Here is a 19,191-nt window from a genome sequence, read left to right as displayed (position 1 = left end):
AGGCTAATAACAGCTTTGCCAGGAAACCTCCCGAGGCTGGCAGCCCACCTGGGAGCGCCCATGCGTGCCCAGACCTGTCTGCCATCTCCAACCCCTGGGCTTTCTGTGTTTCCTCTAGATTTCTGGTAGAAAAGAGATAAAGCACCTTTGATGCTGGTTCTTGTTTAATTCTCACAAGTTCTTCGCGCAGCCTGAGAAGTCTGACAAAGACGGGAACGGGGAGGGGGTGTGAAGGAGGGGCAGGTCTGGCTTCTGTGTGGGATTCTGTACAGCGCCCTCATAGCGAGCAAGTGGCTGGGCGGGGAGGGAGGGAGAGGACAGACAGATAAACAGACAGACAGGGAGGAAAGAGAAGTGAAGAAAGGCTGAGCAGGCATGCACACTGGGTGTAGGTAGACCTGTGGACAGCCCATGTGGGGGGATGAAGCACAGCCTTGGGCTCAGAACATCAGCCTTCACTTCTCAGCTCTGATCCCTGACTGGCTGTGTCATGAGCTCAGCAGATTCTTTGTCCTGCAGTTTCCATCTTTGTTTTATTTATTGTTTATTTTTATATAATAATATATGCACACGTCCAGAAAAGACATTGCAAGACAGAGTCCTGTGTAACTGTGACCACCATCCTTCCATGGCGTCATTTCTTCGCTTTTCTTTATGTTTTTGCTGCCTAATTATCTATCCATGAATAACAGTTTACTGCTGCCCTGTTTCCAACCTTACATAAACAAAATCCTAAAGCACATTGTTAGGCTTCCCTAGGCCCACTGGGTTTTTAGAACTCAGGCATGTTGGGCAGAGCTGTAGTTAATCCTTCTCACTGTTGTGAGTTTCTTTCTCAGAATGAATCCTATTTATTTATCCACCGTATTATTGTTACACACTTGGCTGGTGTCGGGTCATCATCAATAAGGCTGCTGTGAACATCTGACTTGTACAGCCTCCTGGCACACCAGTGCACATATTTCAGTTTGGAACATGCCTAACAGTAGATCCACTAAAACTGTGGTTGGCAAACTGTGGCTCGCGAGCCACATGCGGCTCTTTGGTCCCTTGAGTGTGGCTCTTCCACAAAATCCCACGGCCTGGGCGAGCCTATTTTGAGGAAGTGGCTTTAGAAGAAGTTTAAGTTTAAAAAACGTGGCTCTCGGAAGATATTTCAGTCGTACTGTTGGTATTTGGCTCTGTTGACTATTGAGTTTGCCGACCACTGCACTAAAACAGGCGTGCACAGCACCGACTTCTGCCGGTACCGCCAACGACTTCCCTAGCGACACCGGCGGTGTCCGTGGCATGCTGCCCTCAGCACCGGTGGAACAGACGGTCCTTTTCTTTCAGCCGCGCAGTGGGTGAGAAGGATGGCACTGTGTTTTAGTGGGCGCTTCCCGGTTCCTGCCGAGACCGGGCACACGCCTGTGCTCACAGCTCAGGGGCTCTTCTGCAGCGGGGGGCGGTGCCAGGGTCTCACCGCTGTCTGTCTGTCTCGGCCTCCCTGGTTTGTAGGAGTCTGAAGAATGAGTCATCTGATGGTTGTTCAGGTAGCAAATACCTTCTTTCAACCTATAGCTGCTTTCCACCTTTTCAATCTGCCTTTTAAAGCATTGGTGCTCTTCATTTTATATAGTACAATTTGTCAATCTTTTCCTACAAGAGTAATGCTTTCTGTAATTCATTTCACAAATCTTTCTCTACCCCAAGACCACGGCTATGTTCTCCTATTTCCAGTGTTCTAAGGGTCCACTTATCACAAAGCAAACTCCAGACACAGGGAAGCCTAGAATGTTCTGTCGGCTCACTATCAACCACCTGCACCAAAGGACGCCCATGGAGGCTGCCAAAACCCTCGGCGGGCGTGAGCCCTCCCGGCCATTAAATTGGGGCTGTGGGTCCTGCTCGCTGCGACCATCAGGGGCAGGAGGCTACGGCTAACAGTGTGAGGCCACGTACGAAGCCAGGAGTGGAGAGGAGGGCAGGGAGGTGAGGCGAGAGGGGGCCCTGCCCACGAGGGGTGTAGGACCGGGAGATGTGCTGCCTGCCCCCAAAGGTGACCTCTGGCCTCTGTCTGGACAGGGCACCAATTAAACACCGAGTGGGAGAGCAGGGATTCCCGGGACTCCTGTGCCACAGCCGGCGGCCGAAGGCCATGGTCTACACTCAGCAGGGACACTGGCCCAGCCCAGCCAGCGAGGCGATCCCCCCAAAGCTCTTTGCGTGATGATTCACGTGGAGACCAACCCCTAGGCACAGCAACTGCCCAGCTGGCGCCACCTTTGCTCTCTCCTGTGCCCACGTCCAGACCATCGCAAACTCGCCTGCAGAGCAGCTGTTCAGTCTTCACTCCCACGCCAGCCCACTGTCGCAGACGGTCGTGTCCACTCTTGTCTGCGGTCCCACCCCCACAGGCGGCCACGTGGCTCCTCTATACATTAAGCCAGGTCTGTCTGCCACTTGCTCAGAGCCTCCCCGATGCCCCATCGATTTAGAACAAGATCTGAAATCCCATGCTCCCTCTCTAGCCTCAGAGCTCCACTCCCGGCCCTCGCTCCCCTGAGGCACCTGCCTTCTGAGATCCCCTGTGTTCCCACCGCCCGATCCCACCGCCCAATCACCGCCCGATCCACCGCCCGATCCACTGCCTGATCCCACCACCCGATCCACCGCCCGGTCTACTGCCTGATCCACTGCCTGATCCACCACCGGATCCACTGCCTGATCCACCACCCGATCCACTGCCTGATCCACCACCTGATTCACTGCCTGATCCACTGCCTGATCCACCGCCCGGTCCACTGCCTGATCCACCACCCGATCCACTGCCTGATCCACCACCCAATCCACTGCCTGACCCACCACCCGATCCACTGCCTGATCCACTGCCTGATCCACTGCCTGATCCACCACCCGATCCACTGCCTGATCCACCGCCCGGTCCACTGCCTGATCCCACCACCCGATTCACCGCCCGGTCCACTGCCTGATCCACCACCCGATCCACCACCCGATCCACTGCCTGATCCACCGCCCGGTCCACTGCCCGATCCACCGCCCAATCCACCGCCCGGTCCACTGCCTGATCCACCACCCAATCCACCACTCGATCCACCGCCCGATCCACCACTGGGCCCATGCACTCACTAGTCCCCCTGTTGCGTGCGTTTCCCTGCATTCTCCTGGTGACCGCACTGAGCTGGCTCCGGTCCCACTGTCCTTCCTGTAGCCGTAGCCCTCACTGCCCTCCCTTGGGACACAGGAACTGTGGACTTAGGGCTTGTTTCCTTGCCCCCCCAGGAAAGCACAGGGAGGGGCGGGGTCACCAGCTGCTTTGTTCACCACCCACCGAACAGCAGTGCCTAGAACAAACCTCACCACCTCCTGGCGCCCACACAGGTGTGCGTACAGGAGGACGTGAGTGGGTGGAGCTGCTGCGTCCTGTCCGGACAGGCCTCTGTGTCCGCACAGGCACCGCAGGGGAGGGACACTGCGCTGGGCATCTGCTCTGACTCCCAGCGCTCACCCCACCAGGCACAGACCTCAGGCACCGAAGCACAGCAGGGTCTGGTGCAGAGGCCAGCAGGCAAAGCCCTCGGTGTGCCGTGCCAGAGGCACGTCTGGAAAGCGGCCCTGGTTTTCCGGCCTGTGCGCCTGGGCCCGCTCTCAGGGCCGGCCGCGGAGGACAGCACTGCCTGCCTGAGAAGCCTCGACCCAGCCAGGGCTCCTGGCAAGAGGGCTCTGCCGGCCTGCGCGGGGGGAGGGGTGCGATTACCTGGACGCGAGGGTTCTAGAGGGTGAGCATGCAGACTACGGGCAGTACCTCCACCAAACGGGGCCCAGATGACCCGGCGGATGGCCTGCACCCAGTCCTCCATGTCACGCTGAGAACTGGCCATGAGCAGGAGCCCCTCGGGGCTGGCCGGCACCTTCTCCCGCTCCCCGGCACCACCTGCAAGACAGGGAGACACAGGCTTACCCAGGGACCTGCGCAGACACGGGGCCCTCCCCTCGCCCTCTCAGCCTCACCCCAGTCATTGTTTTATTTCTGGCTGTGAAGGGCGTTTCTCCACCAACAACAGCAGCCCTGTTCTGGCCCTGCGCTGGCGCTACTTCTGCAGCCCAGCCTTTCAGGCCTCACACCTGCCAGGGGCACTTTCGGGGGATTTCTCCTTTAGTCTTGTGATCTTCTTGTATGGAATCGGGATCACTAACCCATCCTGGGCACCATTTTACAAAGCACAGAGATAGAGGCCCGCTTGGGGAAGGTCAGAGCCCGGGATAAAATTCCAAAATTCTGCCCCGTCCCGCTCCCAGCCACAGACTGACGCCAGACTAAAGGCAGATGGGGGCTTTGTTGTTTTGTGGGTGGTTTCTTTCTCTGTGTAGAAGATTTTATTTCGATGTCGTCCCATTTGTTTGTTTTCTCCTGAGAGATGTCTGAGATTTTGCTGCCTATGGTTTCTTCTAGAACTTCTATGGTTTCACAGCTTACTTTTAAATCTTTTGTCCATTTTGAGTTTATTCTAGTATATGGTGTAAGTTGGTGGTCTAGTTTAAATTTTTTTTTTTTTGCATGTACCTGTCCAATTTTCCCCACACCATTTATTAAGAGACTTGTCTTTATTTCATTATATGATCTTGCCTCCTTTGTCAAATATTAATTGCGTATCATCAGAAAGATACAAATTAAAATGACAATAAGGTACCACCTCACACCTGTGAGAATGTCTTCCATCAACAAATCAACAAGTGACAAGTGCTAGAGAGGATGCGGAGAAAAAGGAACCCTCGTGCACTGCTGGTGGAAATGCAGACTGGTGCAGCCACTGTGGAGAACAGTATGGCGTTTCCTCAAAAAACTAAAAATGGAACTCCCATTAGATTCAGTGATCCCACTATAGGAATATATCCTAAGAAATCAGAAGCACCAACCAGAAAGAATGCTTGCACCCCTGTGTTCACAGCAGCACAGTTTACAATGGCTGAGATCCGTAAACAGCCTAAGTGCTCGTCAACAGAGGAGTGGATAAAAACCAGTGGTACATTCACACCATGGAATACTATGCAGCAGTAAAGAAGGATCTCTTACCCTTTGAGACAGCACGGAAGGACCTGGCGAGTATCATGCTAAGTGAAATAAGTCAGAGAAAGACAAGATCTCACTCACATGTGGAATCTAATGAACAAAATAAACTGATGAACAAAATAGATCCAGAGGCATAGGGGCATGAACAGACTGCTGAATCTCACAGGGAAGGCGGGGGAGGGTGGGTTGGAGGGAAGTGATCAACCAAGGAATTTGTATTCATTTACGCATAACCCATGGCCACAGGCAACAGTGAAGTGAAGGCATGGTGGGAAGGGGAGAGTGAGAGGTGGCAGTGGGCTAGAAGGGGTCATGGGGGGAAAGGAAAATATCTGTCATACTTTCAACAATAAATATTTCTAAAGAAAAGTAAAATAAAATAAAATAAAGGCAGAAGGAGAAAAAGCTGAGGTTTTCCCTGCAATAAATCCAGAGAGTCTCATGTGTTCATGAATTACTCTTTCATATGTAAATGAACTAGTATTTGGGATGTATATAAATCATTTATATTGAACTTCATAGGCAATTTAAGGGATTTTCAAGAATAATCTTGTCTTTATGGAGCCCTCTTCACTCCCCCACACCATCACATAATTGTGACTTGCCTATATACTTGCCCTGGTCCCAGAGCCTCACACCCTAACCAGGACCGTGGGCAGTGGTGTGAGGCTGCCGACCTGAGTTCCCAAGGGGATGGGATGGATTGGGAGAATTGGGACCCTGGGTCCTCACTGGAGGCCGCAGCCCCAGGTGCAGACCAGGCAGAAGCAAGCACTACCTGGGACTCTTTCAGGAGCTGCAGACACTCAAATGAGCAAAGCGACAGACACATCTGCCCTCCTAGGCCCTTTAAGCTACACAGCCCCTGAGGGAAGACGTTACCACCTGCATTTTACAGGTGAGGACACGAAGCACATGGGATTAAGGAATCTGCCTGCACTCACACCGCCAATGCATAGCAGCCAGGGATTCCAAGTCCTCAGCTCTGGACCCAGCTCATGGACCTGCTGGGGTCTGGTGTCTGGTCACAGCAATGCCACCAGACAGGGGAAACTGGAGCAGGGGGTGGGGGTGGGGTGGGAGTGTGTGTGCTGGGAGCAAGGTCTGAGGCCAGGTGGGAAGCAGGAGGGGCCCAAAGCTGAGGAGGCTGGTGAGCAAGGAGACAAGATAGCCAGGGCCCCGGTGCCTCTGGAGCCCTCACTACACATACGGCCTGCTCCCCGGGTTCTCACAGCTACTGAACAGCAGCGAGCAGGGGTGTCGAGGAGATAGCTCAGGCAGAGACACGGAGCTTGAAGGCCGGAAGCAGTGAACCTGCTGACAGCATAGGGGCCACCGGCTGCAGTGGCACCCATGGGGGTGTGGGCTCGACACCGGTAGGACCCCATGCCCGTGGCCTGGAGGACTGAGATGGCTGAGGGTTCTAGGTGGGAGGGGCAGCTGGTTGCCACCAGGGCTTCTCTGGAAGAGTCTCAACATGACTCAGAAGAAAGGGGCCTGGAGGTCCGAGGCTCCAAGAACCTATTGTGGGTACTTGTTGGTCCTAAATGAATACTCAAGTTTACGCTAAATTGGGATGTCTCATTTTTCAAATCTTTTTCCCAAAGAGGCACCCATTTCATATAGGCTTTATTTGAACATCACCTATAGAACCTGGTCCTGCCCTGCCCAGATGTTGACAGCTGTTCTTGTGCCCAGCTGTGCCCTGTCCATGATCTTGCTCTCATGGTGCTCTAAGCCTGTGTATTTAACTTGTTAATGTATTTCCATGTATGTATATTTATTTATGTATATGTGATATATATATATATATATATATATATATATATATATATATATATATATTTGACTTTTTAAGAAATTGCCACAAACTATTTTCCAAAGTGAGTGCACCTTTCCCAGCACCTCCCCCCGGAAGTGCAGAGCTCCCAGTCCTCCACTTCCTCCAGCATCTGGTCTGAGCAGCCTTCAGACCTGCAGCCGTTCTAATGTGCACAGCTGTCCACCAGGTCTCCGAGTCTGCATTCCCGAATGACAAAGACGTTGGACATCTTGTTATGTGCTTAGGTGCCATCCATGTATCCTCTTTGTAAAATATCTTTTGTCCATGTTTTAAATATGTTGTTCATTTTCATTATTATTGAGATTTGAGTACTTCACATATTCTGGGTATACGTCCTTTATCAGATATGTGCTTTGCAGATACTTCTCCCAATCTGTGCCTTTTCTTTTCATTCTATTCACAGCAGATTTTTAAGAAGAGAAGTTTTTAATTTTGATCAAGCCCAATTTTATTAACCTTTTTCTTTTATTGAGTGTGCTCCTAGCTTTGTACTTAAGAAATATTTCCGTAAGCCAAGTCACAAAGGTTTTCTTGTAAAAGTTTCATAGTTTTAGGGCTTACATCTAGGTCTGTGAGTTAGTTTTAGCATATGGTACGAAGTATGAGCTCATCCTCTTGTACCTGGTTGTCCAGCTGTTTGGCACCATCTGTTGAATAGACCATCCTTTCTCTATTGACTTGGGAGAGCACCTATAGAGGTGATTGTGCCATCTGCAAATAAATACAGCTTTAGTTCTTACCTTCCCACCTGGTGCCTTTATTTCCTTGTCATTCATTGCACTTACTATAGCCTCAATAACACGATGTTAAATGGAAGTAGGGAGAGTAGACTAGTCCTTATCTTGTTCATCTTATGGCAAAAAGCATCCCATTAAGCATATTTGCTGTAGGTTTTTCCTTTCTCAGGCTGAGGAAGTTCTCTTCTATTTCCAGCTTGCTGAGAGTTTGTTTTGTTTTTTAAATCAGAAATGGATGTTTGGATTTTGTCAAATGTTTTTTATGTATCTATTGAGACATCACGATTTTATTTTAGTTTTTTAATATGATAAATTACATTGATGAATTTTCAAGTCTTAAACCAACCTTGCATTCCTGGAATCACAATTGGTCATGATATATGATCTTTTTATATATTGTTGAATTCAATTTGCTAAAATTCTGTTGAGAATTTTTTATTTATATTCTCTATGGATATTGACCTGACATTTTTTCTTTTCTTATAAAGTCTTTGTCCGTTTTGGTATCAGAATAATGCATGCCTCACAGAACAAGCTGGCGAGTATCCTTCCTTTTCAATATTTTTGGAAGAGTCTGTGTTACTTATTTGCTACTATTACTTATTTGTTAATGTTGGTAGAATTCCCCAGTGAGGCCACCTAGGCTTGGATTCTTCTTTTGGGGAAGGTGTGTTCATAACAAGTTTAATTTAACATCTGCATCTATTCTTCTTAGTGAGTGCTGGTACTCTGTATCTTTCAAGGAATATGTTTCATCTAAATTGTTGAGTTTATTGGTGTAAAGTTGTTCATAATATTCCCTTGTTATATTTTACTATTTGAAGACTCTAGTGATGTCAGCCCTCTCATTTCTGATATCGGTAATGTGTGTCTCTCCTTTTCTTCTATCAGTCTTAGTGTTAGTTTTACAGCAGGGTGGGCAGTTGTGGCACAAACCATATGAACTAAAAACCTATTTCTATCTAGCCCTTTTATTAAAAAGTTTGTTAATCAGAAAAACGAAAACAAAGACATAGACAAGGAAGTCACTAAAACAGAAAGCTGCTTTTTTGAGATTAATAAAATCGGAAATCTCCCGACATGCACGTGATGAGTTCTCACAGGAGTTTTTCTCCTGAACAGCTCTTTCCTCCTCCGCACTCTATCCTGAACATCCAGATACATTGGTCTCCCAGCTCTGTCTCCTGGACTCGTGGAGTCCTGTGCCCTCTCCACCCTGGGGTTCCTCTCCCTCACAGCCCGGAAGCATCTGAGGGGCAGTGAGCTGGGGCCTGTCACTGTTCTCTGGTGTTGGGAGGTCATATCCTTCACTGCTCGTGTCCAGTATTTTGAAAAAAATGTTGCTCACATTTTGTCTTTTTCTGGGTGGTTAAGATAGGAGACTAAGTCAGTTAAGACCCAAACCAGCTCCTCCCATCTGTTCCAAATCCTCAAAGGCCCTTTCCCAAATCCCCTAGCCCTCTTTTCTCTCTGCGGCTCCTCTGGCCTCTGGCTGCTGGCCTCCGGCCTTCACCATTTCTCAACAACCAGGCTAGCCAGTTGGGGCCTTTGCACAGAGCCCCCTGCCCTGCTGTGGCCAAAAGGCTGTTATCCTAACACAGACACAATAGCTCCCTGATCTCCGCAGGTCTGTCCTCAAAGGCCGCCTTCCTGGGACCTGGGTGCTCTATTTAACCTCACCCATAGCTCCCACTACAGCCCAGGCCCCTTTGGCCTCACATTTCCACAGCACCTTCACAACCCAGTCCCACATGCTTTATAAGTCACTGCAGCGCCCGGTGCCGGGCCCAGCATGGGAGGGCACGGGAGTCTGTGGGAGGAAAGCAGCGGCAGAGCCCCGGCCGCACCCACAAGCACCCACGTGAACCTGAACCCTCTGAAGCCTCATCAGTTTGATCACTCAAAGAAAGTGGTGTCGTTATCCCCATTTTTTGAGAAAAAGATGGAGAAAATATTTGCAAATCATATTCTGTGAGGGGTTAATATCCAAAATATCTAAAGAACTTATACAACTCAACAGCAAAACAACAAACAATGACTTAAAAATGGCAGTGGATCTGAAGAGATATTTTTCCAAAGATGATATACAGATAGACAATAGGTACAAGAAAAGATGTTTAATATCACTAAATATCAGGAAATACAAATCAAAACACGAGATGCCCCCTCACCCCTGTTAGGATGGCTGCCATCCAGATGACCAGAGGTGACAGGGTGGTGAGCATGTGGCAGGAGGGCAACCCTTGTTCATCATTAGTGGGAGTAGAAGTCGGTGCAGCCACTATGGAAAATGTGGTTTCTCAAAAAATTAAAAATAGAACTATCACATGATCCATCAATTCAACCTCCGGGTACTTATCTGAAAGAAGTGAAAGCACTAACTCAAAAATATGTATGCGCCCTGACTGGGTGCTTAGTTGGTTGGAGTGTCGACCTGTGCGTCCAAACGTGATGGTTGGATTCTGGGTTAGGGTGCATGCCCAGGGTTTGATCCACAGCCAAAATGTGTCCGTGAAGCAACAGATGGATATTTCACATTGATGTTTCTTTCTCTCTCCCCGCTTCTTCTTTCTCAAATCAATTTAAATATGCAAATTTATAAATATACATGCACCCCATGTTTATTGCAGAACTATTCACCATAGGCAAGATATGGAAACAACCTAAGTGCCCACTGATGGATTAATGCATAAAGTATGATATATATTATTTAACAGCCATAAAGAAAGAATAAAATCTTGCCATCTGTAACAACATGGGTGGACGCTGAGGACTTATGCCAAGTGAAGTCAGCCAGACAGAGAAAGACAAGTACTGTATGTTCTCACTTACACGTAGGATCTAAAAACAAAACAAAACAACGAAACAGTGATGGACACAGGTAAGGGTGGGAGTCAAAAGGAACAAACTTGCAGTTATAAAATGAGTAAGCCACGGAGGTGCAATGAATAGCATGGCGACTCTGCTTAGTAACAATGCACTGCAGTTTTGAAAGGAGCCGAGGAAGTAGACATTAGAAGTTTTCATCACAAGGAAACATGCTCTGTGGTGCCAGATGTTAGCAGACTTGATGTGACCATTTCACAATATATACAAATAGCAAATCGTTATGTTGGACATGTGAAACTAGCATAATGTTTGTGTCAATAAAACCTCAATAAAAAATAAAGGGGAAGAAAATGAGGCCCAAAGATGTTACAAACATGCTCATGAAGCCACCCACTGAACTCTGACCCAGGCAGTCTGGCTCACAGCCCTACCCCAGCTGGTCATGCCAGCCCAGCATCCTGGTTCCCTCTAAGCTCCTGCACTTAAGAACTGTCTTTTGCGAGTCTCCCTCCACCTATGCAAGTGACTTGGGAGCGAGGTGGGAACTCCGAAACAGAGCAGTCCCAGCAGGGGTGTGGGACAAGAACTCCTGTCTTTCAACTCTTCTACATAAAAGTTTTCACAGAAAATGAAATAAAGGGCCAATGACACATGGGGAAGCATCTGTAAACCACAGCAGCCGCAGGCTTTCAATGATGGGCCAGCAAGCCAGCTCTCAGCCTCATGTTCTAACCGAGTGATGTCTGAGTTGGCTCCTCAACCTGGGCGGACAGAGATGCTCCAACAGCAAAGGAGTCACTGTTTACAAGTGATGCCGCTGTGGTGGAGGCTGTGTCAGGTCCACAGTCACTTTGCTTGCTGCCCAGGGGAGGGGCTTCGGAGGAAGCCCCAGAAAGGATCCCAGAGGTAAAGGCCACAGGTAGGGCTAGGGCAATCTAGGGTAGTACAGCCCAATGAAAATCAAATTCGAGCCCCTGTTCCATTTTAAATGTTTAAATTAAAAGGTAAAAATAGGTGAAATTATTTTGAATACCCTTTATTTATCCCAATACATCTAAACTAGTATTGTTCATTTCAACACTTAAAAATTATGGATAGGATCCAACATGGCTGCCACTGGGACTGCAGGCTGCTAGACAGTGTGAGTGAGAGAACGAAAGGAGAATGAGTGGACGTGCGGGGAGTGTCAGTATTAGTGAGTAAGGGACAGCTATACTCTAAGGGACTGGTGAGGACTGGCGGACAGGCCTCTGTGATGGGACAACCTCTACTGCGGCTGAAATCTCTCCCAGAGTGGCCAGTTCTGCCACAGAAACTGTGCCATCTTGAAGGGGAGATGACTGTGATCTGAGACTGACTGTCATCGAAACCCCAGCCTCAGCCTTACTTTTAGCTGGGGATAACTCAGATACCTCCTGGGACCTTACAACCACAACATCCAGGGACCAGTTACCTCAGCTATGAATCCAGGAATGCCAGAATTCCAACCCCCCTGACTACGGGAACCTGTGAGGTCTGCTCAGGGGGAGACAAACTGGCAAACGGGCCCTGTACCTTCTCACAGAGCAGAAGGAACAACTGAATCAAAGAGCACTCACCCAGAACTGGGGAATTAAACACAGCTGTCATTGCCTGAAGAAAGGCTAGAGGGAGAAATGCATGCCAGTGGGAACTAGAGCCTCAGAGAAACACTGCCCCCCACAAATTTTGCGGCCATTGGTCAATGTAGTCTTTGAATATAGAAGGGGATCCACAGGGCTGCTGGCAGAAGGGAATTCTAAATATTAAACCACAGCTGGACTGGATCCAGAAAGGCCTGAAGTACTGTACTGGCTGCACAGAGTTGTGTACAGAGTTGCACACAGAGTCCAGCACAGAGTCTTGCACAGAATTGTGCGCAGAGCCAGAGTAGAGAGGTCTTTCAGCCCCAGATATTAAGACAGAAACACTGCCACCCAGGGGCTGTAGTAGAAATTAACTCTTGTGTGTCAATATAACTAAAGACAGACTGAGAACCAGAGAGAGCCCATCTGCTTGAAAACAGGGTCGTGGCTTACAACACAGAGGGACATCAATACTGTGCTTACTACCTGCAAGGAAACAGGCATGCCAAGCAGAACAGTGGAAGAAGTGAACGACCTTCACTGCTTCACATTTTTATTTTTTATCTTTTACTTAAGAAACTATCAATAATTTTTCCCTTTCACTAGATTTTACATTGTTTTTTATTATATTTTCATTTTTAACTATTAGTATTAATACTATTAGTTTATCCTTTTAAAAAATGTTTTATTTTATGTTATTTTTTCTTTATTTTATTTTTGGATTATGTTATGCATTCTATTTGATTTTCCCTTTAGCATTATTTTACTCTACCTCAATTTTTCATTTATTCCAACACTTTCTTCATCACTTTCCCCCCATTTTGTCTTGTTTCTCTTACCCTGTTCCTGCTTTAGTTTTCTTACCCTTTCTTTTTACTCCCTGTTAAAAATTTATCTTACTCATATATCTAATTTCCTCTCCCCTGCTTATTACTATTTTTTTCTTTTTTTGACTTTTCTTTCTTTCTGTCTTGTTGTTGTTTGTTTGATTATTGGTTAGTTTTGTTTGTTTGCTTGTTTGCTTCTGTTTTTCCTCTCCTCACTTGTTCTCTTCTTCTACTAATAGCTTAACTAATTCAATCACCAACTCAGGCCTATCTACTCTCTATCCCCCTTTTCCAATATTAAACAGATACATAGATTAAAGAAGAAGGAAAAGTTATATATATTTATGTTTTATTTTATATATATTTCTATGTATATATATTTTTCTTTTTTTTGTATTTAGTTTTTTACTTGTCTTCTTATATACCCATTCTCTTTCTATCTCCTCTATACTGAATTGTGGATATTTCCCTATTCAATTCCTTGGCCTTACTTCCTAGAAATAAGCTCTGCCTCCTCAGATTCATCTGGGTGTTTGTTGTTTGGAGGTTTGCTGTTTTTAGATTAGTTGTTCTCTGTAGTTTGCATTCACCTCTAGGTGTTTGTTGTTTACATTTTTTGAATTAGTTGTTGTTTTATTAGAGTTTTCTCCCCATATACATACTTTCCCCCTTCTTTTTTTCTTCTCTTTCTTTTCTCTCTTACATTTTTTCTTTTTCTCAATATCATTTTTGCACTATTCTCTATTTCCTAATTCTCTTTTCTCAGGTGGTCACCTTTATTTAGTGGTGAAGACATTTGTGTTTGGTGCCCTGTGCATTGTGTCTTGTGTAGTATGTTGTGCCTTTAAGTCAATGCAGAAGAGAGAGCTGCATAACAAGAAACCCTGAGAGGAGCGATCATAGGGAGACAAAGAAATAGCCCACATTTGAAAGAAAAGGAAGCATAACCAGAAAAGGAAGTAAATGAAATGGAAGCAAACAATATGACAGAGAAAGAATTCGGAGCAATGGTCACATGGTCACTGAAAAGGATGGAAGACAAATTCAACAATATGTGTAAGAACCAAGAGGAAATTAAGAAGAACCAAGAAGAAATAAAAAATAACATCGCTGCAATAAAGAACTCAATAGAAAGCATCAGCAGCAGACTAAAAGAAATGGAAGACAGCATCAGTGAGCTAGAAGACAAGGTAGGAAAAAATACCCAAGCAGAGTAGCATCTAGAAAAAACACTTAAAAAAAAACAGGAGGGGAGCCTAAGGAAACTTTGGGACAACACAAAACAAAACAACATCCACATTATAAGATGACCAGCAGGAGAGGAAACTGAGCAAGGAATTGAAAACATGATTGAAGAAATAATGACAGAAAACTTCCCTGATATTGGGAAGAAAAAACTCACACAAGTCCAAGAAGCTCACAGAGTTCCAAATAAAATGAACCCCAAAAGATCAATTCTAAGACACATTATAATTGCATTGGAAAGCACCAATAACAAAGTAAGAATCTTAACAGCTGCCAGAGAGAGATAGAAAGTTACCTACAAAGGATCTCCCATTAGATTATTGACTGATTTCTCAACAGAAACACATCAGGCAAGAAGGGAATGGAATGAAATATACACAGTCATGCAAAGCAAGGGTCTGAATCCAAGAATAATATAACCAGCAATGCTATCAATTAAAATTGAAGGTGAAATCAGGAGCTTCACAGACAAAAAAGGACTATGAAAGTTTATTACCACCAAACGAGCAATACAAAAAATGCTAAAAAGTCTGCTATTAAAAAAAGAAATAGGAAGGAATGAAGAAACACAGGCATAAAGAATAAAAATGGTGACAAACAAGTAACTATCAATAATAACTTTAAATGAAATGGATTAAATGCCCAATCAAAAGACATAGGGTAGCTGAGTGGATAAAAAAACCTGACCCATATATCTGCTGTCTACAGGAAACCCACCTTAGAACAAAGGACTCACACAAACTGATGGTAAAGGAATGGAAAAAGGTTTTTCAGGCAAGTGGAAATGAAAAACAAAACAAAAACTGGGGTAGCAATACTTATATTCAACAAATTAGTTGATATATTCACTTCAAATCTCTAAGTGAAGGAGATAAGGAAGAGATAACAAGAGATATGGAATGCCACTTCATAATACTAAAAGAAGCAATTCAATAAGAAGATATAACTCTGATAAATATATATGCACCCAATACAGGAGCACCCAAATACATTAAAAAAACCAAAAAACTTCTGAAAGATATCAAAGGAGAGCTTGACAGCAATACAGTCATAGTAGAGGACTTTAATACTCCACTAACACCACTGGACAAATCCTCTAAACAAAAAATCAGCAAAGAAACATCAATCCTAAATGACTCACTAGATCAGATGGAATTAATTGACATCTTCAGAACATTCCACTCCAAAGCTACAGAATATACATTCTTCTCAAGTTCACACAGGCCATTTTCAAAGATAGACCACATATTGGGACACAGGCAAAGTCTCTTCAAATTCAAGAAGATAGAAATTATATCAAACATCTTGGATCATAATGGCATAAAATCATAAATCAACTACAATAAAAAAAAATCGAACACCTGGAGGCTAAATAGCATGCTTTTAAACAATGATTGGGTTACCAAAGAGATCAAAGAAGAAATAAAAAGCATCATGGAAATAAATGACAATGAAAACACAACAAACCAAATTCTATGGGACACAGCAAAAGCGGTCTTGAGAGGGAAGTTCACAGCTCCGCAGGCCTATCTCAAAATACAAAAAAAAAAAAGTAATAAATTATCTAACCCTGCAGCTCAAAGAATTAGAAATAGAGCAACAGGAAAAGCCTAGCATAAGCAGAATGAAGGAACTAATAAAGATGAGAGCAGAGATAAATGACAGAGAGACAAAAAAAAAAAATCATCAAAACCAAGAGCTGGTTCTCTGAAAGGATAAACAAGATTGATGATCCTCTAGCCAGGCTCACCAAAAAGCAAAGAGAGAGGACCCAAATAAACAAAATTAGAAATGAAAAAGGCAAAGTATCAAAGATTTGGAACATAAAGAGCCAGAAGACACTCCTTCGCAGAAGCAAGAAGGCAAGAGAATCCAGAAAATTGAAGATAATGTAAGAAACCTCTGGGACAACTTCAAGCAAACCAACATCAGAATTATGAGGGTCCCAGAAGATGAGAGAGAGCAAGATATCAAAAACATACTGAAAGAAATAGTGACAGAAAACTTCCCCCACCTGGTGAAAGAATTAGACTTACAAGTCCAGGAAGTGCACAGAACTCCAAAGAAAAGGAGTCCAAAGAGGACCACACCAAGGCAAATCATAATTAAAATTCCAAGAGCAAAAGACAAAGAGAGAATATTAAAAGCAGCAAGAGCAAAACAGGTAGTTATCTATAAAGGAGCACCCATCCGATTGTCAGCTGATTTCTTAACAGAAACCATGCAGGCCAAACGGGAATGGCAAGAAATATTCAAGGTATGAATAGTAAGAACCTACAGCCAAAGATAATCTACCCAGCAAAGCTATCATTCAGAATCGAAGGCCAGATAAAGTGCTTCATTAATAATAATAATAATAAAAAAAAGCTAAAGGAGTTCATCACCACCAAACCAGAATTATATGAATTGCTGAAGGGGGTTCTTTTGGAAAAAAAAATAAAGATAAAAATTATGAACAACAAATATGTAACTATCAACAAGTGAATCTAAAAACCAAGGAAATTTTTTAAAAATCTGATGAACAATATTAACTGTTGAATATAATAGAATCAAAGGTATGGAAGGGGAGTGAACTGACAATTCTTGGGGAAAAGGGGAGAGAGGGATGTGGGAAGAGACTGAACATAAACTGTGCACCTATGGATGAGGACAATGGGGGGTGGGGAAAGGGCAGAGGGTGGGGTGGGAACCTGGTGGAGGAGAGCAATGGGGGGGGGGAGGAACATTTGTAATAATATGAACAATAAAAAATTAAAAAAAATAATAATGATAAGAGGAAAAAAAAGAGAAGACAAATATGAATATAGAAAAAACAGTCAAGTCTTTGCAAAGATGAGCAATGATCACAGTTACAGTTATTGTACTAAAAATGTAAGCTAGAATAAAATCATTTAACTTAAAAAAAAAAGAAAGAAAGAAAGCGGCAAAGTAACAACCAATCCCACAGAAATACAAACGACTGTTAAAAAATACTATGAACAACTCTATTCCAACAAAATGGACAACCTAGATGAAATGGACATATTCTTAGAAAAATGCAAGCTCCCTAAAACTCAATCAAGAAGAATCATATACCTGAATAGGCCAATAAATACCGAATAAATTGAAGCAGAGATAAAAAAATCTTCCAGCGAACAAAAGCCCTGGTCTAGACAGCTTTACAGGGGATTTGAACCAAGCATTCACAGAAGAACTAAAAGCTATCTTCCTGAGACTGTTATATTACAACCCTATAGCCAACATCATACTCAAAGGGCAAAAACTAAACTCATTTCCCCTAAAAACTGGAACAAGACAGGGATGCCCAGTTTTACCACTCCTATTCAATATAGTACTGGAATTGCCAGCCATAGCAATCAGACAAGAAGAAAAAAAAGGCATCCAAATTGGAAAAGAAGTAAAACTGTCCTTATTCAAAGATGACATGATACTATACATGGAAAGCCCCAAAGACCCCATTGAAAAATTACCGGACCTAATAAGTGAATTTGGCAAAGTAGCTGGATACAAAATTAACACCTAGAAATCTATGGTCTTTTTATACACTAATAATGAACTCATAGAAAGAGAAGTGAAAAAAAAATCCTGTTTACCATTGCACCAAAAAAATTAAGAAACCTAGGAATAAACTTAACAAGGATGTAGAAGACCTATATTAAAAAAATTACAGGACATTGAAAAAAGAGATAGAGGAAGACATGAACAAATGAAAGAATATACCATCTTCATGGATTGGTAGAATCAACATCATTAAAATGTCCATACTACCTTTCAATGCAATCCCCATTAAAATACCAATGGCATACTTCAAAGACCTAGAACAAATTTTCCAAGAATTCATTTGGAATAAAAAAAGATTCCGAAGAGCTGCAGCAATCTTGAGAAAGAAGAACAATGTAGGAGGGATCACAGTACCAGATATCAAGCTATACTACAAAGCCACTGTTCTTAAAACTTCCTGGTACTGGCACCAGAACAGACATAGAGACTAGTGGAATAGAACAGAGAACCCAGACACAAACCATTATGCTCAATTAATATTTTTTAAAAATATGTTTTTATTGATTTTTTTTTTTTTTTTTTTTTTTTTTTTTTTTTGCAGAGAGGAAGGGAGAGGGATAGAGAGCTAGAAACATCGATGAGAGAGAAACATCGACCAGCTACCTCCTGCACAGCCCCCACCAGGTTTGTGCCCGCAACCAAGATACATGGCCTGGACCAGAATCAAACCTGAGACTTTCCAGTCAGCAGGCTGATGCTCTATCCACTGAGCCAAACTGGTTCTGGCTGTTCAATTAATATTTGACAAAGCAGGCAAGAGCATACAATGAAGACAAGACAGTCTCTTCATGAACGGTGTTGGGAAAACTGGACAGATACATGCAAAAAAATGAAACTAGACCACCGACTTACACCATACACAAAAATAAACTCAAAATGGATAAAGGACTGAAATGTAAGATGAGAAACCATAAAAATCTTAGGAGAAACCAGAGGCAGCAAAATAGCAGACATTTGTTGTAGCAATACCTTTACTGATAACAGCTCCTAGGGCAATGGAAACTAAAGAGAAAATAAACAAATGAGACACATCAAAATAAAAAGCTTCTGCAACAGCAAAAGAAACCATCAACAAAACAATAAGAAAGCCCACTACATGGGAGAACATATTTGCTAATCTTATCTCTGAGAAGGGTTTAATCTCCAACATTTACAGGGAACTTATACAACTTAACAAAAGGAAAATAAACAATCAAATAAAAAAAATGGGCAAAGGACCTAAATAGACACTTTTCGAAAGAGGACATTCAGAAAGCCAAGAGACATTTGAAAACATGCTCAAAGTCACTAATTATCCGAGAGATGCAAATCAAAATGACAATGCGGTACCATCTCACATCTGTCAGAATGGCTACTATTGACAAATCAATGAACAACAAGTGCTGGGGAGGATGTGGAGAAAAAGGAACCTTCGTGCACTGCTGGTGGGAATGCAGACTGGTGCAGCCACTGTGGAGAACAGTATAGAGTT

The 19,191-nt window shown here is 44.1% G+C and overlaps 1 protein-coding gene across 4 annotated transcripts in view; it reads right to left on the bottom strand.

Annotated features, from left to right (window-relative positions):
- The window catches only part of ARHGAP22 (Rho GTPase activating protein 22), a 135,678-nt gene that overhangs the window by 19,576 nt on the left and 96,911 nt on the right, over positions 1 to 19,191 (bottom strand). For 2 of the 4 annotated variants that reach the window (XM_045570687.1, XM_045570688.1), the window contains exon 4: positions 3,761 to 3,937. The exons of 1 other annotated variant lie outside the window; for it this stretch is intronic. In XM_045570687.1, coding sequence (XP_045426643.1) covers positions 3,761 to 3,937 — 177 coding nt within the window. The remainder of the gene's footprint in view (positions 1 to 3,760; positions 3,938 to 19,191) is intronic. One more of the 4 variants, XM_045570689.1, reaches the window with a different exon arrangement.

The sequence above is a fragment of the Pipistrellus kuhlii genome, unplaced genomic scaffold (assembly GCF_014108245.1).
Source record: "Pipistrellus kuhlii isolate mPipKuh1 unplaced genomic scaffold, mPipKuh1.p scaffold_m20_p_35, whole genome shotgun sequence".
NCBI lineage: Eukaryota > Metazoa > Chordata > Mammalia > Chiroptera > Vespertilionidae > Pipistrellus > Pipistrellus kuhlii.
Note: the sequence above shows the minus strand (reverse complement) of the source record. Positions and strands in the feature narration are given on the sequence as shown.